The following is a 25,132-nucleotide window of genomic DNA, read 5'->3' as shown; positions in this document are numbered from 1 at the left end:
TTACTATTACGATAATATTTAGAAGACGTAAAAAAAATATTAATACAAACCTGTTCGTTAAAATGTTATGTATCAGTCATTCAGGATCCGAGTTAAGTTGGAGCACAGGTGGTCGACATGATACGGTTGTTTGGCGAAACAATTGTAACAAAAGGAAACGAAACTCAACTATTGATATTAAATATTGAATCACGCTGTTAATATTTCACTAGCCTATTGAATATGTCACGCATAATATTTAGTGGAATAATTAGAACCACCATATTGTTTACTGTGTGTAGACGAGCAAACATGGAGTCTCCTAAGAACTACTACGTTTTGAAAGAGGTACAACCGCCCTCCAAAATGCCGTATTACATCGCTATAGGAGTTGCAGCAGTGTTGTGCCTTGTAGGAGTGATTCTTGTAATAACTGGTGGCGCGTTACTCTCCAAAGCCAGAGATTGCGAAAAGACTCCCGGCACGAAAGCTCCAATCGAACAATCGGGTCCTTGCAATTATTCCGACGAAGCTCAACGCGTGGGATTGGACGAATTCCTTCGAAAAGTGAAAACCACATATTACAAAATGAATCCTAACAACGCGGTGTACGATCCTGATTCGACACCAACGACGATTCGCCAGGATTTCAGTCCGTACAACGCGCATCCAGACGCCATTCGTGCCAGGACCGACGCTGCTCGAGCGCTCTACAACGAAGCTCAGGAACTCGATAAGAAAGCGGACAGCGCCAAAATGAAGCCGCGCGAAATTAAGGCAATAGCGCAAGTGAAGCACTTTCTGCAGAGCAACTTTGGCGCGCCGTACGACGAGAATTACTACGCCGGGGACTGGATGCTGGGCCCAAATAAATTCTGCTGGCAACCGATATGCGGCGTGGGGAGCGACATCAATGCTCATTTTACATACAAGTCGTGGGGAATCCGACCCAAGACTGTGGACGACGTGAACTTTGTAATAGACCACCTGAAACAGTTAAACGATTCTTTGATGCAGTACATCGAAAATGTTAAGTACGGTGTAAAAGCTGGCTTTGTTCGTCCGGAGGAAGATTGCCAAGACGGACTGTATTCCATTCAACGCAAATATTTCAACGTTGCACAAAATGGACCGGAGGGTATGTGTATTTAGTTGACCTTTAGAAATTATTGTACCCTTTCACTGCACAAGATATCATCCATAAAAATTTTCAAGAATGGCAGTGTATTAAATAATACAGTAATTGCATGTGCCCAAGCTGTATAGCTTCCTACATGATACAGCCTTACTTTTACAATGTAGGGAAAAAAATTAAAAGAGATATTTGCATACATCTACCTATCAATGTCCTTCCCTTTATGACAAGCTTCCATTAGTGAAAAAAGTTATTCGTTGAAATTTTATTTCTTTAATATTCGCAGGCTCATGTACGCTAGAGAATTATTTTACTGGTGAAATTTGGGGACTGCCGCACTCACTTGCGCTAAAAAGCGGGTAACTGCATTTTAAATTTGCTTCCAAACCCGGGGTCATCAGCGGATTGCGTGATTTTGAGTATCAGGGGGCGGGGCTTTTCTTAATCCTTACGGACACCTCACTATTATGGACTTTTCTCTTTGTCCGAAATAGTTCAAAATTTTATTCAAAGAAACTCCACTCTGTAATACAGAAACTTTCATAATACGAACGCTTTCCCCTGTCCCTTTGGTGTCCGAAATAGAGAGTTTCATTTGTGCATACTGAAAAGGTACAAGGGAAGTGAATTGGGGTAGGGGGTCTGGTATGGAAGATTGTCCGCTCACAAATTCGGTACGGAGTTAAGGTAGCATTACGCTAAGAATTATTCAAAGTTTCACAGCATTGCATTTTACAGTTTTTAATGTCTCAAGAGTATACGCTGCGCAGGAAACTTACAACAGAACTAAGAATAAGTCAGAAATAATTTATTAGGTAAACCGAACCAAAGAAATATAAACAGACTTCTGGTAAAAGGCGATAAAACCTGACGTGACTGAGAGATACCAGTAAGTCAAACAAAAAAGATCATAAGATAAGTTAAATGCAAGGTATATCAACTGATCATCTACCTGTACGATTTTGCTCTTTGTTGTTTCGATTTCTAATCTGGTATTAATTTTTCGTCTATAAAAGTCTGCCGATCGACTGGTATTAAAGAGTCAACACAATGGATTGTGTATCTGCGGTTTAAGGGGCGGGGCTTGGATGCGGAAGAGAATACGAAGGAGAAATTGAAGGGGAGGAGGTTCTGTAAGGGCTGGTTCTCATATGATCGCCCCGATCGTCTCTGTCGCCTCTGTCGCTTCAAAAAGTTTGCTTGCTCCAATCACCTCAGACTTTGCAAACGACAGAAGCGACAGAGACGATCGGGGCGATCATATGAGAACCAGTCTTAACAAACTGTAGGGCCTATAAGATACATTGTACGAATTGTATCTCCTGTGGGTTTTATTACAAAATTATGAGCGTTTTTTTTTGCTTAAAAGAATTAGAGTAATTCCTCAGCTTAATTCCTGAGCTGTTTATTAAGACGAAAGAAAAACAAAGAAACAGACTTAGATGCCAGAGTGTAACAAGAGTGTGACATGACAGGTTAATCAAACAAAATGAAGATCATAAGATTAAGAATGCAAAGCCGGAGTATCATTCACCTAGTAACCCGAGAAAGAATCGATAATTATAACATTGTCCAGAAAAAATGCTCATGTAATGGCCTATTCCCTCTATAAGACGGACTGCAGGGGATCTTGGCAGTTGCATCAACACATCCACTCTTTTTTTCATTTTTATAGGCGTTTTAAATGAATCATACACGAAAGAAATGCTTGATCCAAAGTGGTTGGCTGACCTCCAGAAAGACGCTGCCGAAGCGTGGGAGCGAGAACACAAAGAGTCTGTACGAACATCCATAAATGAAGCCCTTGTTGAGTACGTGGGGAAACCGCTGGACAGCTTGCTGAACTACCTGGAGTTTAATCATTCTCAGTATTGCGTGCCGAGTAACATCTCCAGCGGCCTTGCCACACTACCTCTGCAGCACATTTATAAGAACGGGAAAAATACAGGAATAAAAACGACTGGACAACTCCCAAGTGGGGAACCATTAAGTGGAAGAAAAGCCTACGAAATGATATTGCCCTACTTCACAACCAATCAGATGACGCCAGATCAGGTATATGACCTGGGGGAGAAAATGCTGAATCAGCTATATCCGAGAGCGGTTGAAATTGCCAAGAAAATTACAGGCGAACAGGACGAAAACCAGGCAGTAGAATTGTTCAAGAAGCGTTTGGAAGAACAGAGCATGTTTTTCAACGACGAGAAAATCCCGGAAAATGAGAGTAACAAAGATGCATTTGCTAAATGCACAAGTATGGAGCAGGCGAAGATTTACTGTCCTAAGCGATACAAAGCCATGTTGACGTGGTTTGACTATGTTAACAGTAAGTATATTTAACAATTATTCCACAAGCGCGAGTTGGATATGAGATGGTAGATAGCCAACGAGGTGCGTAGCGCCGAGTTGGCTAAAACTATCTCATATCCGACACGCGCGAGTGGAATAATTGTTTTATTAAAAACACGCAAAGAATTGCGATATTTGATCTCCCCGACAGGGCTGCTCTCGTTGACGCGTATACCTCCGTTTTTATGGTCAATGGTATATGAGCTCATATACCATTGCCTGTTAACCAATCAAAACTCAGGAATTGCAATATACCATTGCTAGTTTTTAATGACGACTGTTATTTGCGAAAACCGAATAGGAGATGATTGCTTAGTTGATTACGCTTGTGGTTCTTTGGTTAGACACTTTTCACTCAGAGTGCCCCTCTCCACCTAGGTATATGAATGGGTGCCTGCGAATTTTAATGCTGCGGTGGACAAGCGTCGCCATCCGGCAAGATCTAATCCTAACCCTGCAAGAACTCAAGGAATTGTACTGCAACGGAGTTAAAAAAAAATAAACTTTGCAAAAGAATTCCTTTTAAGGGCAAGTAATAACGCTGGCGTCGTTCTGCAACATCTGAAATTATATTTACTCTCGAGGAACCCTTAAAATCCTGGTTAAGCGATAAGGTAAAGAAAAGCCAGGTGGTAACGATCTGGAAAGAAAAAAGGAAAATTCTTTAGATTTTTTATGAAAACTGTTTTTTTTGGAGTTCATGTTTGACCTGGGATAGACTTGTATTGTTAATACCTTCTTTAGAAACAAAGCTTCATTCAAGAGGGCGTGCGCGCTATCTTGGATTCAAGCACTTGATAGACCTTGGGAACGAGGTTAACGTTCAATCAATCAACTTCATTAAAAGAGGGTAACGGCAAACAGTAAAAACTAACAAACAAGCGGCCCTCGGATTACTGTACTGACGTGTTTGTGCTAGGGGCAAACTGCTGTAATTTGTTAACCGTTGTGATGCCTTTCTCTCTTGGTTTAGCTGTCTTGAGTGATCTTGCTCCGAAGACCAATCACATGTTTCATTTTACCGGTAAAGACCAGAGCACCCCCAACTGTCCAGTCTTGCTGGTAGCGAATTTTAACCCGGGGACTGGCTCCCAGAGCTACCAATCCAGTGACAAAGACTGTACAAGGAATGCAAGGTACAGGCTACCGTTCTATTTGAAGGACATGGGGCCAAGATACAATGCTATCTCCGTGGGTGCACACGAGGCAAGGCCTGGGCACCACACACAGGTAAGTAACCTTAAAATTGCTAAGCAACAATATATTTTGTACCAAATATTTACATTTTGGTAACTGGGCACCCGAAATAACTATAGTGAGCGATAAACTACAAAGCCTGAATAACATACAAAACTGATATTTAAATTCTTAAACATACGATGGCATGCTTGCTGGAGCTCACGAATGGTATCCTCTTCGAATGTTCCAGCCATATTTTGTTACTTGTTTTGGATACTCACTTACTACTTTTTGTACAGTTCGTGGGCTAGTGTTTTATGCACCTGTTGTCTTGTTGTTAGAGAGGCGCGGTGGCTTAATGGTGAATATGCTGGCTCCGGAACAAATGGTCGGATTCGAGCCCTGGACCGGGTCACTGTTTTGTGTTTTTGGACACTTTACTCTTCACACTGTCTTTCACCACCCAGGCATAAAAATGACTACCGGCGAATATAATGCTGAGGGGGGGGGGGGGGGGGGGGGTGACCCTGCGAGGAATTAAAATACCCTTAGATAAGATAAGATAAGGTAACTTAATTTATACACGGTTTTTCCATCAGTCAATTAAGTTACTGGACTATCTACCTATCTAACTAACTACAAAAATTTAATAACAAATTCAGGTCCCGGGTTTTTAATCTTCCAACTGAAATAAAATTTAACAACAAATTCAAAATAACAAAAGAAAAGTCTGCTTTTCATGGAGGCCGTGTCTAAAATTTACTTAAAATTTAGATATTACTTTAAACTGTGCCGACTTAATTTAGATTTGAAATCGGCCAGTGAAGATGCTTGTCTTAGGTCTACAGGTAAGTTGTTCCACAACTGAGCTCCGATGTACGAAAAACTTTTCTTGAGATAATCAGTTCGAGGTTGTGGAAGAACTAATTTGTTTTCGGTATTCCTTAAACGATAAGCACTAACATCGTCACGATATACGAATCTTGATCTCAGATAATCAGGAGTCATACCATGTAATGTTACGTTTTTTACATTAGGATAGACTTCTGTTCCAATCTTTGATATTAGAGTCCCCATATGCTATACAAACTGGGATTATCTCTGGCCTGATGGGCCACTAGGCTCCAACGTAGACTTTAATTTTACCTTCTCTTCTTAGGTCCAGGGATTTACAGAATTGTTTGGTGATAGCTGTGAAGGTGTTATAAGTTGGTTGAACGGTGCCTCGTACTACACCGCGTTTACAGAGGGCTGGGCACTATACGCAGAGAATCCGCTAATCGCTGAAGAAACAGACACTTACAAAGACAACCCACTGCAACTTTATGGAATGCTAAAGTGGCAAATATGGCGGGCATTACGTCTGATGATGGACACTGGCCTTCATTACAAAGGTTTGTAAATGTCAAATTCTAATCAATATAGGTCCCGGGTTTTTAATCTTCAAACTAAAATAAATCACAACCCAGTGGACAAGCGTTTGTCTCTCTGCAGGTGGATAGTGTTTTCCTCTTGTCGAGTCAACCAGGGCTGGTTCTTTTAGGGGTCGGGTGCTACCGGTACCTTAACTTCAATTTGTTGCAAATGATGCAACTTAACCCTTTCACTCCCAGGAGTAATCAATATGTAATAGCCATTTCCGAGTTTTTTTTTTTTTTTTTTTTTTTTTTTTTTTTTTTTTTTTTTATTATTTTTTTTTTTATAATATATTAATAAAAAAAAAAAAAAAAAAAAAAAAAAAAAAAAAAAAAAAAAATTAAAAAAAAAAAAAAAAAAAAAAAAAAAAAAAAAAAAAAGGAAAAAAAAAAAAAAAAAAAAAAAAAAAAATAAAGAAAAATTTCACATTTCCATACCGTTTGCATCTGTCTCAAAACGAGTCTGCGTGCTAAACCATTCATATGAAAATGAGTTTCACCTACAGGTCCATTTTCATGCAAATACAAACTCATTTTCAATTGAATGGTTTCACGCGTCTACTTGTTTTGAAACAGAGGCAAACGGTAACTTGGAAATGGCCTATTTCTTCATACATTATCACTAACATTATCTTCATACATTCTTCATACATTATCTTCATACATTCTTCATACATTATCTTCATACATTCTTCATACATTATCATACATTGTCACACAGACAAGTGACGAGAATAACGAAAATCATTAACTAGGAGATATTGTCTGATGTAACACCAAAATCTCTAAACTAAGTTTGAAAAAAAATTATGTTCGTCAGTAAGGAGAGTTAATATGCAGATCCTGGGTAAAAAGGTTAAGATAATGTTTTGGTAAGTAGCAGCTGCAGGAGGAGGAGGAGCAGCAGCAATATCACCAGCAATAGCAGCAGCAATATCACCAGCAATAGCAGCAGCAATATCACCAGCAGTAGCAGCAGCAATATCAACAGCAATAGCAGCAGCAATATCACCAGCAACAGCAGCAGCAATATCACCAGCAGTAGCAGCAGCAGGAGGAGGAGGAGAAGGAACGGGATTTTTTGTGTCGAGTGGAAATTTCCGGAACGTTTCGAAACCTTCATTTCCTGAGCTTTAGTAGTCAGAGCTAGAAACTTGAGAGCGACGCACTACTGACCATAATGTCACTTCACCTCGCATACATTTACATTTGAATTTTTATGACCTTGCTTTCCAGGAATGAAACGATGGGAGGCTTTGAAGCTCTTTGCCGACAAGGCCTGGGACAAAACCGACAAGGCCGTGAAGGACGTCACCCGTTACCAGAGCGATCCCGGTCAGGCAACCGCGTACATGATTGGCCAGCTGAAGATTTGGCAAGTGCGCAACGACACCCAGGCGACGATCGAAGAAGGAAAAAAGAAATTCAGCGAAAAGGACTTTCACTACCAGGTCCTGTCCCAGGGGTCTTCGCCGCTGAGTTATCTTGAAAGTCATCTAAAGAAGTTTGCTGATTGCGTCATCAAGCCAGGTTCCGACGGCTGCGAATACATCACAGGGAAACCAGACGACGCGGTATCCTCTAAAAAGTCAGATGCGATTGCTAAGAAACCCGCTAAACCATTTCAACCTCGTCCATACCACGAGCACCATGAGTAACTGGACTGGCACGATAGAAATCCACGCAAAAGGAGAAATAGATATAACAAATTAGCCTTTGAAAGTTACAGTTATATTTTAATCTGAGAAATAACAAGTGACATTGTAGAAATACTGACATAACTGGCTGCCACTTGATTTGATTATTTTGCGGCATTCAATTTTGATTACATGCATGCACTAAGTACCGTCAAACCCATGGATGAGGCTAAACTAAACTTCTGTAATTTTAACACTCTACATTTTGCAAGGGCAAGACTGAACTTAGGTCTGACTTTTTTAAAACGCAATTCCCTGCGTTCTTTCATTAGTTGTTAAATTGGTTTGGCATAGAGATACCCTGATCGATAAAAATGCTATTTTCATGTTTCGTGGACTAAAAAAGGTTAACATTCACATCTTTTTTGTTCCTCTCCTGTCAGTATTAACCACGTTCAACTGTAAGGTATTGCTTGTAAGATATTTTAACGTTTTAATTATCCTACACATCCTTCAGAAGAAAATTGCATAGTACTTTAATTTTACGGTACTGCTGATCGTTAGATGAGTAGATGCATATACGAATAGTGATTTTTATAATTATTTCTTAGTCACGCAGTATAAACCCGCTTCAGTACTTAAGTTTGGTTCTACGTACAGAAACCTTCGTGTCGCATTATCACGATTACATGTATCTTTCGTACCACATTTGGTGATAGAGCCAGGTGATATATATAGATTGAAGTTGAAAACGTTTTTTATATATTTTATATCTTTATGTATGAGAATATTCAAGAGATCAACTAAAATTCTAATTTCAAGTGTCTGTTCTTTATTTTCATCCATTCCCTCTTCCCCTACGTTATAACAGTACTTCGACGCGTAACAACGATCACCTGAATAGAGCCTTGATAAGCAAATGGAAAAATATGTAACTTCTGCCACTTTTTTAAAAAAAAAATGTGTTCTTCTGATCTGGTAAAGTGAAATCTAGAGGTTGGCAATAATTCTCAATGAATATGCCATTTGAAAAACTTAATTCATTTTTGCGTTTATTCGGGAAACGTGCCGGCCTCCAGACCTGAAGTTTTCTGCGTACCTTTCGCAACTGATTCATCTGACGTTGGTCCATTCTTTGAAAGAATATTCCACCTAGTTTTCCTTAGTTTACTACGCAAACCAAAACGACTCACGAACTGGCACAACGAGCAACAAACAATCAAACAAGCAATGAACTGGTGGGTTGTAAACTTTTTTTATTTTTTCCTTTTCCTGGGAGGGGTACAGGGGGAGAAGGGGATGTGATCGCCTGGACAAGGGAAATCACGGGTTTTTTTTTTTGGAAAATGAAATCTGAAATTGAAATTTTCTTTTCTTTTTTTTTAGTTTCCTCAAAAATAAAGGATACTTGCTAAGATTATACTGTGGATACAACTGTATAAAAGCCCAAGTTAAGCTTATATACACGAGTTCTTGCTTTTCAAGAGGGTAAATGCTTGAGTCGTTTGGGGCACTGACCACATCTGAAATTTGCCAAATACTTTTTCAAGGGCTTCCAAGTGCTTATTGACAAACTAGCCTGAACAATGATTGATTTTTTTCTTATTTATTTTTCTTAATATCTTTGTCACGATTTTGTTGTATTTGATCGGCCCGTCTACGATACAAGTAGTCAGCCGAAGGAAGAATTCGATAGATATATGCAGCTAAATTTTTGACATTGCGGTATGAAAAAGAAATGTTTTTCTTGGCAGAACTTTCATGTCCATGATCGTCACGCATTTATCGATACGTTACACGAGACGTTACATAAACTGAAGTGTAACAGTGATACCCCTATGTAACAGTGATTACATTGTTTCGTTGCTATTGTGGTATCACTTTTCTGACCCGTATCAAAGTTTCGAAGGAGGTGGCAGTTTTAAGCCACAAGGAATCCCTGAAACTGATCGTACAGGTCCGGATATATTGAAACACCTTGCGATTGTGAACTGCTTTACCAATTATGGAGGCCTCTAAAAGCACGGAAAAAATGATGATTGACGATTCTTCGAACATCAAGTTTGGAAGAGGGCCATCAAAAGAGAGAATACTAACACTTGTTGTGTTAGCTGTTGGAATCATCTTCTTAATTGTGGGAATCGTCTTGATTGCAATGGCAGCAGCCGACAAGAAGAGTGTGGAGAAATCGACAGGTGGCACTTCCAAACAAGGCGGGCAGGAAGAGCAAACAACGGCCTCGGTTCCGCCAACAACGATGCGCGTTTCAACATCTACACTCGCTCCAACTGCGACCCCCGGTCCTTGCAACTATTCTGATGAAGCTCAACGCGTGGGGTTGGACGAATTTCTTCGAAAGGTGAAAACCACATATTACAAAATGAATCCTAACAACGCGGTCTACGATCCTGATTCGACGCCAACGACGATTCGCCAGGATTTCAGTCCGTACAACGCGCATCCAAACGCCATTCGTGCCAGGACCGACGCTGCTCGAGCGCTCTACGACGAAGCTCAGGAACTCGATAAGAAAGTGGACAGCGCTAAAATGAAGCCGCGCGAAATTAAGGCAATAGCGCAAGTGAAGCACTTTCTTCAGAGTAACTTTGGCGCGCCGTACGACGAGAATTACTACGCCGGGGACTGGATGCTGGGTCCGAATAAATTCTGCTGGCAGCCGATATGCAGTGTGGGGTACGATATCAAGGCTCATTTTACTTACAAGTCGTGGGGAATTCGACCCAAGACTGTGGACGACGTAAACTTTGTAATAAACCACCTGAAACGGTTAAACGATTCTTTGATGCAGTACATCGAAAATGTTAAGTATGGTGTAAAAGCTGGCTTTGTTCGTCCGGAGGAAGATTGCCAAGACGGACTGTATTCCATTCAGAGGAGGTATTTTCAATGTTGGACAACATGGGCCGCAGGGTATGTATATGTTCATATTTTCTTGACCTTGCAATGTTTTGCATACAGCTACCTATCGCTAGCAATGTCCTTCTTTTATTATTGCGGCCTGCCATTATTGGTCAAACAGTTTATTTTTGAAATTTGTAAAATATTCGTAGTCTCAAGTTCTCTGGAGAAATATTTTGATGTGAAATTTACAATTGTGAATAATTGCATGTTTAATTTTTATTAATATCAGAGATCATCAGCGGATTGCGTGACTTTGAGTATCAGGGGGCAGGGCTTTTATACTAATACAGTCGAGCCTCTCCTCACGGACACCACTTAACATGGACACATCCCTATTATAAACTTTTCACTTGGTCAGAAAGAGACCAAAATTCATAACCTGGCTCCCCGCCCCCGTCTCTCCTGGCCCGCCCCCCCTTCTCCCTCTCTCCCCCTCTTCTTCTTCTCCCTCCCTCCCTCCTTCTCTCTCGCTTCTCTCTTTGCGCTGTCTCTTTTTCCTGTTGCCCTCTTCTCTCTCTCCTCTCTTCGCCTGCTTTGGTGTTTGGCTTCGTCTCCTTTTGTGGTCTGTCGTGTTCTTTCTCCCTCGTCGCGCGCGCCGCGTGTGCTGCGTGGCGGCCTGCGTGTCTCCCTTCCGTTGGCCGTGGGTCCTGTCCTCGCTCCTCCTCTCCGCTTCCCTGTCTCGGCCCTCTCTCTTTCGCTCTTCGCTCTCTCGGTTCGCGGCGCTGCTTCTCCCTCTTCTGTCCGTTTCTTCTCTCGCGTCTCTCCCTCGCTCGCTTTCCCTGTCCTCGTCCCTCTCTCGTTGTCCGGCCGGCCTTGTTCTCGTCTCTTCCTCTTGTCGTGTTCCGCCTCCCTTCGCGCCGTCTCGCGGTGTCCTCTCCGGTGTGCGCCCCGTCGTCGCCCCGTCGCCCCCGCCCTCCCTCGGCTGGTCCTTTCGTGTTGTGGCTCCGCTCGGCCCGCCTCTTAAACTCCTCTCTGTAATATGGACACCTTCCTAATACGGACGCTCCCCCCCCCCCCTCCTCCCCCCAAATCCCTTTGTTGTCCTGTATTAAAATGGTTTGACCGTACATGCTGAAGGTTATATACGGGAAAAAAGATTGCGAAGCTTGTAATTCAGTTCCGAAAGATCGTCTGTTAGCAAGTTCGGCAAGGATGTACGTCAGTCGATTCAAAAAATAAAATAGATCAAAGAATAAGCCGTCAGTTTTAATTTATCAGGTTAACTGACCCAAAGAAAGATAAACAGACTTGAGGTATAAGACGATAAAAATTTGACGTGAGAGATTAGTCAAAGAAAAGAGGTCATTAGATAGGTGAATACTAGAGATATCAATTGGTCATCTACTATTTAACTCTTTGTTTTTTCAATTTCTAAACTGGTTTTATTTTCGTCTATAAAAGTCAATGGATTGTGTAACTGCGGTTTAAGGGGCGGGGCTTGGATGCGGAAGAGGGTACGCGGGAGAAAAAGAGGGAGATCTGTCACAAACTGCAGTGCCTGCTAGACACGCATTATATATCCTACAGACTCATGTTAGAATCATTATCTCCTCCCAAGTTTTAAATTTATGAGCATTCGGTTTCTCAAAATGTTACTGTGAAAAAGAATAAGAGATATTCCTAAGCTAAATTCCTGCGTCATTTATGAAAACTAAAGGAAAACAAAACGTAAAGACGAAACAGCAACAGGTTAATCAAACAAAAAAATAAGGCAGAGAATGCAATGCTTGTCAGATGGATACCAAAACTCTGTTGTTAGTTCTTTTAGCAACTGCTTAATTGCTTGATGTCACTTAAACGTTTGAATGAATCGCGTCAATTGTGAACGCTGCCAGAAAAAATAGACTGGAAAAAAAACAAGGCAAATCGATCGCTTCGCCTGAATTTTTTTTTTTGCGCGAGAATTTATTTTTTCTGGACAATGTTATAGTATGGTGCACGTTTGTATACTGAGTATGCAAGCTATGTTGTAAGTAGTAGATTATTCGGATAAATGTTGCGAGTCAAAACATTATAGCCGGGCTAAACAAGCGTGTGCTTTGCACGCTCGGCTACGTCAAATCTTTCTCCGCGCGAGGCAAGTGGTGAACTGGTGGTACAGTAGTAGTGTATCTTATTGGTAGTCGCACTATTTTGAATTTTCTCGAGTAATGGTCAATTCTCTGTATGAGATGTGACTGCCGGGAATCGTTATACAGTCAAGTCTCTCTTAACGGACACCTCTATAAACGACACCTCCATAAGACGGACACCTGGTTTGGTCCCTCCTTTCTCTTTTACTGTAAAAACTCTCTGTAGACGGACACCTCTCTAAGACGGACAACGGACACTTTGAAACCGCCAACGACAGGCACTAAAAGTTATTTTTCGTAATACTTCAAAACTTGTTATCGACATATACATAGCAGGTCAGCGCCTTTAAATACCAATTTACCAAAACATCCGCTACGCTTACTTTTCTTACTTGTAGATTTAGTTTTCTACTTACAGTATCACCGTTTGTTATTAACAACAAGTCGTCTCTGTTTATTTTTGTTCCCTTTTAGGTGCTCGTGCGCTCCAGACGTGTTTCGTTTTGCTAGCCGTTTAGCTTTTCGTCTCATCTGTGTCCGTCCTCGACTCTCTATAGGCGGACAGCTCTATAGCGGACAGTTGGGGCCGGTCCCGACGGTGTCCGTCTTGAGAGAGTTGACTGTAGTTGTATTCAACTCATCAGGTCCGAGACTTGGTAAGCTTAATACAACCTCCTTAATTCCCTGCAGGTTTGAGGAAATTCGCCATAATCAACTAAATGGATCTCTGACGTCATCAGTACTAGTAACAATAGAATTTTTCGAGGCTAATTTCAGTCGTCTTTCTCGCGTGGAAAGAATTGGGTGGCACGGTGGGTGAATAAAGAAAAGACTCTTTTTACATCGTCTATCAAAAATTGTGAAATTTTTAAGGGTGTTAATTGAGTACTATTACCGTATTTTGATAGGCGTTTTAAACGAATCATACACGCAAGAAATGCTTGATCCAAAATGGTTGGCTGACCTCCAGAAAGACGCTGCCGAAGCGTGGCAGAAGGAACATAAAGAGTCCGTTCGAATATCCATAAATGACGCCTTAGTTGAGTACGTGGGGAAACCGCTGGACAGCTTGCTGAAATACCTGGAGTTCAATCATTCTCAGTATTGCGTACCCAGCAACATCTCCAGCGGTCTTGCCACACTACCTCTGAAGTACATTTATAAAAACGGGAATAACACAGGAGTCAAAACGACTGGAAAACTCCCAAGTGGGGAACCCTTAAATGGAACAAAAGCCTACGAAATGATATTACCCTACTTCACAACCAATCAAATGACGCCAGATCAGGTATATGACCTGGGGGAGAAAATGCTTAATCAGCTTTATCCGAGAGCCGTTGAAATCGCCAAGAAAATAACAGGCAAGCAGGACGAAAACCAGGCAGTAGAATTGTTCAAGAAGCGTTTGGAAGAACAGAGCATGTTTTTTAACGACGAGAAAATCCCGGAAAATGAAAGTAACAAAGATGCATTTGCTAAGTGCACAAGTATGGAGCAGGCAAAGATTTACTGTCCGAAGCGATACAAAGCTATGTTGACGTGGTTTGAGTATGTTAAATGTAAGTATATCGCCTGTTATCTGCGAAAACCGAATGAGATGTTTGCTGAGTTGTTACGTTTGTGTTCTTGGGTAAGACCCTTTCCACTCACGGTGCCTTTCGACCCAGGTTTATGAATTGGGTGCCTTCGAATTTAATGTTGCAGTTCAACGCTGTACTGGGCTGCTTTCATCCGGGGGGTGGACGTCCAGTCGCATCCGCTGCCGTAGTTGGCCGGTCGTTGGGCCCTGGCCCTGTGTGCCTTCCTCCCTTTTTGTTGTCATTCAGCTGTTATATGGAGTGTTATCCGACGAGAGCTCCCAACCCAGCAGATCTCATGTTACTCACGGAGTACGGAACTGCGCCCACCATCCTTTGCGTCTTGAGGCCATTTGGTTGGATGGGAAGAAGTAATGAATTGGGTTGAAGATAAATAGACTTGCTATTTCCTTTGATCAAGTCAGCACGTTAATAATTTTCTAGTGTTTGACTTCTTGGGATAGTTTTGTAGTCCCTCCTTTCTCTATCTTCATTCGTCTGTCCGCCATCTTGATTTGCTCTTGATGACGTTGGGAATAAGTGTTGTATTTGTGCTAATTTGTAACCGATGTGATGCCTTTCTTTCTTGGTTTAGCTGTCTTGAGTGATCTTGCTCCGAAGACCAATCACATGTTTCATTTTACTGGCAAACGCCAGAGCACCCCCAACTGTCCAGTCTTGCTGGTTGCGAATTTTAACCCTGGGACTGGTTCCCAGAGCTACCAATCCAGTAACAAAGACTGTACAAGGAATGCAAGGTACAGGCTACCGTTCTATTTGAAGGACATGGGGCCCAGATACAATGCTATCTCCGTCGGTGCACACGAGGCAAGGCCTGGGCACCACACACAGGTAAGTTACTTGAAAACTGCTCAGCGACAAAAGATAAATGCTATTGGTAACTGATTTCCCGAAATAACTACTAATAGTGAGCTAAACGGATCCGTTGCCCATTTTAAATCATTGGTAAAGTTGGAAAAGGCACGTGAAGTTCCAATGGAAATGACAAAGAGATAAAACGTAGAAAAGATGAAAAAAATTAAAAATACGAAGCCCGTAGGAGCTCGTGAATGGTAACCTCTTCCTTTTTTAACCTTATCTCCAGACAAAGGTGGAATTAACTAGCATATCCAGTTTCTGAACAGATCGTTCACTAGCTCTTTTTTATTTTTTTTTTTATTTTATTTTTTTGCGGACATGACTTTTCCTCTTAGGTCCAGGGATTTACGGAATTGTTCGGTGACAGCTGTGGAGGTGTTATAAGTTGGTTGAACGGTGCCTCGTACTACACTGCGTTTACAGAGGGCTGGGCACTATACGCGGAGAACCCGCTGATCGCTGAAGAAACAGACACATACAAAGACAACCCACTGCAGTTGTATGGAATGCTCAAGTGGCAAATATGGCGGGCATTGCGTCTGATGATGGACACTGGCCTTCATTACAAAGGTTTGTTAGAATTTTACTGAGATTTAATATCAATATCAGGTCCCGGTTGTCCAGTGGACAAGCGTTTGTCTATCTGCAGGTGGATAGTGTTTTATCTTTTCGAGCAACCAGGCCTAGTTCTTTTAGGGGTCGGGTGCTACCTTTAAAACTACAATTTTGTTGCTAAACCAAAGGACGCAACCTAACATCAATATCAAGTCCCGGTTGTTCGATCTTCCTACTTGAATAAATCTCAACCCAGAGGACAAGTGTTATGCTCTTGAGAGCGATCTATCTGCAGGTAGATAATGTTTCCCCCTCTTCATACAACCAGGGTCAGTTCTTTTAGGGGTCTGGGTGCTACCTTAACTACAATTTTGTTGCTAAGGATTCAACTTTAAACCGTATTGTCACTTCACCTCACACAAATTTACTTTTGATTTTTTGGTGACCTTTTTTTAAGGAATGAAACGTTGGGAAGCGTTGAAGCTCTTTGCCGACAAGGCCTGGGACAAAACCGACAAGGCCGTGAAGGACGTCACCCGTTACCAGAGCGTTCCTGGCCAGGCTACCGCGTACATGATTGGCCAGCTGAAGATTTGGCAAGTGCGCAACGACACCCAGGCGAAGATTGAAGGAGATAACAAGGAATTCAGCGAAAAGGACTTTCACTACCAGGTCCTGTCCCAAGGGATCTTCACCGCTGAGTTATCTAGAAAGTCATCTAAAGAAGTTTGCTGATTGCGTCATCAAGCCAGGTTCTGATGGCTGCGAATACATCACAGGGAACCCAGGCGACGCAGTGTCCTCTAAAGAGATGGATGCGATTGCTAAGAAACCCGCTAAACCATTGCAACCTCGTCCATACCACGAGCACCATGAGTAACTGGAATGGTACGATGGGGAAATACACGCTGAGAAAGAAATAGATACATTGTATAAGAAATTAGCCTCTGAAAATTATATCTATATTTTTAATCCAGAAAATAACAAGTGACATTAGTAAAAACACTGACTGACGTAACACATATGGCTACCTCTTGAGTTGATTTTTTGTGGCATTCAGTTTTGATTACGAGTACTCCGCACAGCCAAACCCTTCATGGACAGGGCACCTCCAGGAAACAAAACTAACAATATAAACTAAACCTCTGTATTGTGGACACTCTAGTTTTTGCGATTCCTTACTGAACGTACACAAATTTAGTTACTCAATTTTGTTTTTGGAAGATCTGACTTTTTAAAACATAATTCGTTCCTGCATGAGCAATCACTGTTTTAATTGGTTTGGCATAAGGGCATCCTGATCGACAAAAATGCTCCCCTCTTTTTCGTGGTCTGGAGAAAAAAGTTCAGAGTGTTCTGGTTACGCCTCTGTTCGTATTCACCAGGTTCGACTGTAAGGTGTCGCATGTAAGATGTTTAACTCTTTAGTTATACCTGATTGAAGAATCGTTGAACCATGGGAGGCATAAACCATGAATGATGCGACCCAAATGTTAACTGGGAAATCGGAAAAAATTATTGTTGTTTTTGACAGAATAAGTATGATAATAAGACAGGTTGCATAAATCATGCTCCTAGCTTGCTCCTAAGGCTCTCAAAGAAAGAAAATGTCTTGTTTAAAAATAAAAAAAAGAATATTACTATGCTTGCCATGGCTGTCTACCGAGAATACCATTGGGTCATATCGTTCATGGTTTATGCTTTTTACGGGATCAACGTTTCTTCGATTAGGTATATCATAAACCGCTTCAGGAAAAAAAAAATCGCATAGGACTTTTATTGTATCGCTGATCATGACATAAAATGAAATAAGTCGATGCATGTACGAGAAGTGATTTTTATAATTTTTTCTAAGATACGTGGTGTAAACGCGCTTTACTTGTAATTTGGTTCTACGTGCAAAAACTTCATGTCGCATTATCACGATACAAGTATCTTTCGATAGAGCAAGTTAATATATAAAGTTTGAAGTTTACAATATTTTTCTATATTTTATATCTTTATATATCATAAGATTCATAAGATCAACTTAAGGTCTTATTTCAAATGACTTGTCCTTTCAGTATTTTGAAGCACTTATTTTCCAATTTCCCTCCCCCCCCCCCCCTTCCATATACATGTTGAAAATAAAGAAAAAATCTAAAAAAAAAAGTTTTTTGGGGGACCTTCCAGAACCTTAGAGGTAATGGAAAAATAGTGCAAAAACGTATGAAAAGGGTAGCAATATCCTATATGAACAAATACGGTATATTATTTCTTTGAATCGAATCCTTTGAGTGACAACGTTTGCATGATCAACAGTCACATTTTTGTGCTTTTTTTCCTTTTAAGGAAAAGTAAATTTTTAGTTTCAAAGAAGTTAAAATTTTCAAAAAAATGACAATAAATTCAGCAAAATGTGTTTCAGTTTGACTGTACACCATCTATCATCAGTTACAAGAAAAAAAACTATGAGTACGAACACTCGTGATTGCAATCAGCAAAAATACTAATTTATACGATGCACAATTAATAGTCGCTTAATAGCCAATTAAAGACATTGAACAGAAAACGGCAGTAGGGAAAAAAATGGAAAGTGCACGATGTGAGCCTATTAATCTAAGTAAAATCACTTTCTCCTTAAAATCCTCAAAATCAAATCGTATATACCGTGTCAAGAAACAGACATTCTGGGATTTGTTACGACAGGTTTGACAAAGAGGCAGTACTTACTAATTAGGTCGAGACAAGATATGTCAAAATTTGGGTGGCGTTTTAGGTGTTGCTCGTCTTGACGTTTGGCTTCTTTTTTGTTTGATTACAATTATTATTTGTTGTCAATTAACGTAATTATCCCTTCCTGTAATATAGAAGACTGTTGACGGTTCTCGATAACAAAAAAAGACATCAATAGGCGACAGAGATAAATAGCAAGAAAATATATGACACCATCATACTTGGCGAAAAAATATAAACAACAGAAGCCTGCGAAGGGTCATTAAACAGCAATTAACTAACACAATCTCTAAATTCAAAAGTTTTATTGCTAGTAGGGGGCTAATCTGAAGCCTTCCTTATTGTTCTTTTCAACAACAAATTTCACCTGTCCCGAACGGCCAAGTGATAATTACCTTTGTTGGAAGCAAATAAGGGTAGTAAATAGTCTGAATAACTCAATTAGAGGTTCTGTCTTGCTTTGTAGAACAGTTGGACTTTTGGCAGCATTTGCAATCACTGATTATCTCTAACAGCGAATTGGACGGAAATGCGCCCGTCCCGGCATTAATAAGCGCGCACATGTCTATGAATAAGAAAATTGAAATTTTCGTAGCATTAGTCTATGTCCTTTTATTTCTTTGACTTTATACGTGAAAATTTGATCAGTACTAATTGCCTTTGTCTCGATCTTTCTGTGCTTGGCAATCAATCTTATTTGTCTATTTTGCCTGAACGAAACGCGCTTTTATTGATGTATTTGTCTAGTGTGAAAACTGGCACTTTATCAGTGTAGAGCGGAAAGGATATGAGAGAAAACTATATAGAACGGAGAAAAAAATTTACAGACATTAAAGTTCGTCAAACAAAGGTGTTTTAACTCACAGCGTGAAATAACACACAAGAAATTAGCAAAACAAATTCAAACTGTGCACTAGACTTTTGTAGTTGGGGATCGCAACCAAAACAACCTGCTACAAGTAAACTGAAAGTGGGCAGAGGACATTAAGCAACAGTTTACCGTTTAAAGAAAGTTACAATCGATCGTATATCACAAGAAATACCTTCGTAAATTAAAAAAATAAGAATAAGAAACGAGATCTTTTTAAGGGGACTGTGTGTCACATACCTCGAAAAATGAAGAATTTAGTACCGGAAAACCACGAATAGTTAGTTTTCGTTATTCGTGTGCGCCGAATGCGTTTCGCTATAGTAGCTAACGCCCAGTTAATTGATAAGTTCAGCAATTCGACGCATCTTTGGAACGAAGCGTTTTTGGTTACGTTAACTAAGACATGGTCATGTTATACAGTGAAACCTTTATCTACTGATTCTACGAAAAGAAAAAGTAATAAACTGGAAAAGAACAGTAATAACCCGTCTTCTGAACCCGTCTTTGATATAGCCTTATTTGAATGTATATGGACGTAATTTAAGTAAACGTACGTTTGCGAGAATGTTTAAATCTTTCGTTTCTTCAATTCATTATTTTTGGCGACCTGAAGGCAAATGCCGATGTTACTAAATTCTTGCTTTAAAAATTCCCTCGAGTAATGGCTACGAAATCGAAGCCTTTACCGCACTGTCAGAACTTCCTCGAGATGGATATTTGAGTTGTTCCAAGCACCTATATGTAATCAGTATATTTGACTTTGTATCTAATGTCTAAAAATAACGAAGGAAAAAGCGTAAAACTAAGAAAATTCGGGATAGACAAAAAAGGAAAATTTCATACATTGTATTAATCGAAACCCCGTGTACTTGTAAAAGCAATGTAGCTCAAGTACCGAATCAGCCTGCATTCTAAGCAACTAGAAAAAAATGTTTATTTGTTTTCATCTTTCACAAACACATCGGAGTAATAGCAATGAAGAGATAGTTTCAAATTGTGAAGAAACTACATAAAAAAAGGAAAAGAAAAGGTCCACACTTCGATCTCCGACGCAGCCACCTGAGTATTGACAAAATAGCGCGTCCCCGGCGAAAGGGCAAAAAACAATAAACTTTAAAATCATAAATCTTTGCGTAGCATTCAAAATATTTGACAGTTCGTAGAAATGTTGTTATAGGGTTCAAGGAAACACTTGCAAATATCATCGGTTATTTTCTAAAGTTTTTATTAAATCGATTTTTAAAGATCTCGCACTTATTTATGAAAGCTCTGAAAGATATCCATCTTATTGAAACCTTTTTATATTTGATTCTTTGTGATTGCGTCGACATTTGAACATCGATGAAGAATAGAGAACACATGAAACACGCCTTTCTTCTGTTTCAGAATAAGCACCTTTGAAAAGTTACACAAAAAGGTTAAGTGTCTATTCGTCTTTTCCTTGGACGCAGTAAAAATAGGTTATTTTACCTAACGTGGCCATTGTGTTTCGCTCCATGACGCATTTGGTATTTTTTTATAATACCCTGCTGAGAATCTAGTGCGTTAAATCGATCAAGGCTCATGCATTTCATAGCGCGGTAATAAGGCAGCAAAAAGAATACAAACGTCTGCTTGAAATACAAATCGAATTAGTGCGTGAGAATCAGAAAACATCTGACAAAAAAATGACATTTTTCTTACATTCACTGAAGTTTCTTTTTTGACAAATTTTGTGGCTTCAAACTAAAATCTTGCACGCATGCTCCGCTAAAGAGAGAGCAGACGTTGTGGAGCAAACAGAATTTTTAAGAAGCATAAAGCCCAAAAAATCACCTTAATTGCTTTTTCCTGGTGTTAGTTTCTGTAATGATCATTCTTACCGGCTTAAATTTCAATCTCATCGATGAATTAAACACAAATTACGCAAAGTTCATTAGAACCTTTCCGCCCGAACTTCATTATGCGGCGCGAATTAGAAATATCCGCCGAAATGGGCCCTGATCCGGGCCGGCAAATTTGTACTTCTGAAAGAATGGAAATATAAAACGGCTTTTCGTTAAATTTGTGTGATCAATAATAAAACAATACTAATTTTCGGCTACGATTGTAATTCCTTTATTCATATTTCTTTTTAATAACCCGGTGCTAAGTCGCAATTAGGAGATTAATTGTACTATTTATTACTTGCTTTCATAATTGTCTTTCATGAGACCCATTGGCAAGTGGAAATGGGCGTCTAAAGTTCAAAATAGCATTGAATTTTGACAGACCAAACCACAAACTTCACTAAAGTTCAATCACCAAAAGCCCTTTCAAAAACTATAGTTAGCAAAACTAAGGGATTAACATACGTATACTTCACCCCAAATTTGATCAATGATGGGGTTAGCTCTATATTTTTAAGTAAATACACAGGCAATGTCTATTGAGTCACAAAATCGGTTTAATTCGGATAGGAAAACATTGGCTTTACGTGAAGACAGGCAGTTTTCTAATTAAAGATTTATACTGAAAGTTGTGTTTACTTGATCGCTTGGATGAAAGAAAGAAGAGGGAGGAAAATATGGTATGTTCGCGCGGACAAGACTAATTCCCTCTATATACATGCACCATTGCCTATTGATTTGAAATGCTAGAACGGTTTTAATCTATATCATTATAAGCAATCTTTGCAGTAAATAAGCGCAGAAATATTCTGAGCTAACCGGGTTCAAACCTATGACCTCAGCTGCTGAGATCGTCCGCTAACTGAGCTATGAATCGTTGCTTAAAAAAACCGCGCAGATGATGCAATAAAGGATAATTTAAATATGGTAGCAGTCCTTAATCCCCCTTACAATAAAAAAGAAATAAGACAAAACTCTTAGACAACTGAAAAAATAAATGTCTAGGGGTATAACTTCTGCGAATGTGTTTTGGGGCACTTTGTTGATAGTCAAATTTCCAGAATCAGTACTAGTTAAGGGCGAGTTCTGCGTTTCATGCTTACTATTTACTACATGAGAAATGAAGTTTTCTGTATTTTCGCCAATGAACTTTGTACAAGAAGCCCGAAAAACAATTACGATGACTTCTTCAACCCGAACGATTTGCGTGGATGCTAGACTGAGAATCAAATGCCATTCGTTTATTTTATTACAGACAATTTTAGATCTGTCCATGTAAAATACAACAAACCCAAACTTACTGGACTGCAGCCTGAAGAAACCGAATGCACACTAAGACTTATGCACTTTATAAATTCAAGCCAGTTTTTGGTTTTAGAGTTATAAGAATCTGTTGTAAGAAAACCCATTCTTCTGAACTGAGTTACTTAAATTATTATTTTTATCAAATTAACAGGATGTCAAATTGAAGAAAAGACATAAATCAGCATTTTCAATAACCCATTTCTTTAACGCGATTGTAATGATTATTCCTCAACGCGAAATAAAGTTAAGACAGAAAAGTACTTAAAGCATCAGTGAACGCACTCATTTTAAGCGTACTGTAAGGAGCGCTTTAAATTTACAATTTAAGACACGACTGGGAACTGCCTCCGTCCTTGCCGTCACTTTTGTATCGACTCATCTTTTAACGTCATGATATTTCCCTCACGAAATTGTCTTTTGGTAGGACAGTAGCAAGCCAAAAATATCCCTCAAATGCTACACTCAAATACATTCAGCGCAACGAAAATGCTACAAAATTTGTTTGTCCTCATGATATTCACGCCTTTTTATCTAGACACAAGATCAATTAAGGTGGCAAAGCCAAAGGATATCTACTCAAGTCGTTAGTTTCATGCTGTCTTCTCGCTTCCAATAGCGTGGTTTAAACCACCATCGTTATCTACAAGCGTTTTCTGTTTTCAGTGCACGCACGAAAGCATTAGACAGAATAGTTTGGCATACATTGACCCAAAACGCAAGCTACAGTAAGCAACAGCCAGCTTAACATTTCAACAACATTCGCTGTAGTTTTCGAACGCCTTTCCTAGCTTAGTTCACTTGTTTACAACACCAGTAATCGTACCATTTTACACAGGAAGGTTAAGACAATTTATCTTCACCACTTGAGACTTATGACAAGATAAAAATCTTTCCGTGACTTCTTTGATACAGAAGATAAATTGGCATGTTTTGAAATTCTCAATCTTTCGAGAAAGTACACCTAAAATTAATATTAATCCGAGTACCTGATCGCAGTAGGATTTTATTACACCCCTGGAATTTGAAATGTTGTTTTGCACTTTGCGACCGATTTTAATACCATGTACTGCGGCGATGTTTTAAACCAAAAAATAAGTGTTATTAGGATTTAGGACGAATATCAACAATTCGTATAATTTATTGCGTTTACAAAAAAGTATAATTTACATTTTCGAATATATTCAATAAAAACCATCAACCAAACTGTACTTTAAAACCTGAACTCCTAGCTAGAAGGATGGCGGTGCTGATAAACTCGCACAACATCACCAATAACTTCGAAATATTATATAGGAAGAAAATGCACGGAAGGAAATATGCATGGTTATTGAGGGCGCCAAATCACAAATTTAGCTATCAAGAGTTAGGAATTCGCAGATTTAACTATTGTAATAAAAAAAACTATACCCCGTGAACTAGACACATAAGAAGCAAGCATCAAATTTGAAATTATATCGTATTTCGCAGTACATCGATGTTGAAAATGCGATTAAACCCCAGGTTCTGCTTCTACCTTCAGAGTTATATTAGCATAGTTTCCGTAGAGGCACATAAATTCAAGACTATGTGTATCACACAGACTCGGGAAGGAAGATTTGTACATCTTGGAATTATTTATATCGAAGTTATTTGTATACACCTATTATTTTTGGTCGATTCGTTTGTACTCGTTTGGCCTGAAAAATCACGATTCATCGTCATTTAAGAGGCACAAACTAGCTTTAATCTTTCGTTTAACAAAATTGTCCTTCATTACAATAGTGAGTAAGAATGTCTCGTTCAGCTCATAAGGGCATTCTCAAAGTAGTATTCTAAACCTCAAACTACAACATGGACTGCCGCAGTTGTGTTATCACAAAATATAAATTTTTCACACGTTCAAGCTATACTTCTCGTTCTGTATATTTACTACGTGTTTGTGAAAACTCTGTGGATTCGATGTCAATTGTATACTGAATTTTGATATACATTTGTAGCGAAATACGCGTGAAGCACCGATCGCTAAGCCGTTTAAACCTCTCCGAGTGGAAGTCTGTTTTGTGTCTTGTTTGAAAAGGTTTTATTTCAACCACTAGTAAAAACACTCGGTCATAAATGCGATATAATAAGATCTACAAGGCTGTCAACTATGACTGGTCTAACGAGGTAAAAATGATTAAATTTTAGTTAATTACAGGCTTTGGTTGCAGAAAAAAAACGATGGATAACAGAAAACGATCCGTTTATGTCAAAGAATAGTGATAATCTGTAAAGTTTGCGTTGATTGAAATTCTACATCTTCAAGCCCCAATCAAGTCATTTTGAAGTAAAGTCCAGTCTACAGTAAAACTTGACGCTGAAATAACCTTCATCTACGAACTAAACGGCAAATTTCAGCTATTTTAACTTTATCATGAACTCTGACAGCTATCTCGTTTGACACACGAAGTAACAGTGAGTCGACAGGGAAAAGATACAACAACTTCACGAACCCATGGATAGTGCCGATAATTTTTTCAAAGTAAAGGGTACATCATGTTTTTTGTAATTAAATGTGATTTTCATAAGACAAATTAGAACAAAACTCAGGGAGATGTATAACGCTTTTAATTCTACAGTTCTGTGATCACAAAAGGTGCTTGCATGTGAGTTTATACAGTACCATAAAAATAATGAAAATGCATCATAAGTTTCT

General features: G+C 39.5%; 1 protein-coding gene and 1 pseudogene across 2 annotated transcripts; both read left to right on the top strand.

Annotated features, from left to right (window-relative positions):
* The first annotated feature begins 74 nt into the window (after positions 1–74).
* On the top strand, positions 75–8,515 carry LOC144653373 (uncharacterized). Its single transcript, XM_078513353.1, has 5 exons — positions 75–1,117; positions 2,790–3,440; positions 4,437–4,693; positions 5,802–6,036; positions 7,294–8,515. Exons 1-5 carry the CDS (start codon positions 223–225, stop codon positions 7,713–7,715), a joined length of 2,460 nt encoding a protein of 819 aa, XP_078369479.1. The 5' UTR covers positions 75–222; the 3' UTR covers positions 7,716–8,515.
* Positions 8,516–9,459: 944 nt separating this feature from the next.
* LOC144653311 (uncharacterized) lies at positions 9,460–18,100 on the top strand (annotated as a pseudogene). The gene is made up of 5 exons (XR_013570718.1): positions 9,460–10,625; positions 13,597–14,247; positions 14,861–15,117; positions 15,480–15,714; positions 16,157–18,100. The product of XR_013570718.1 is annotated as an uncharacterized LOC144653311 (transcript).
* The last annotated feature ends 7,032 nt before the right edge of the window (positions 18,101–25,132 follow it).

Source organism: Oculina patagonica, chromosome 1, assembly GCF_052425735.1.
Source record: "Oculina patagonica isolate OP01 chromosome 1, crgOcupat, whole genome shotgun sequence".
In the NCBI taxonomy this organism is placed as follows: domain Eukaryota; kingdom Metazoa; phylum Cnidaria; class Anthozoa; order Scleractinia; family Oculinidae; genus Oculina; species Oculina patagonica.
The sequence above is the reverse complement of the archived record's forward strand: the minus strand, read 5'-3'. Positions and strand labels throughout refer to the sequence as shown.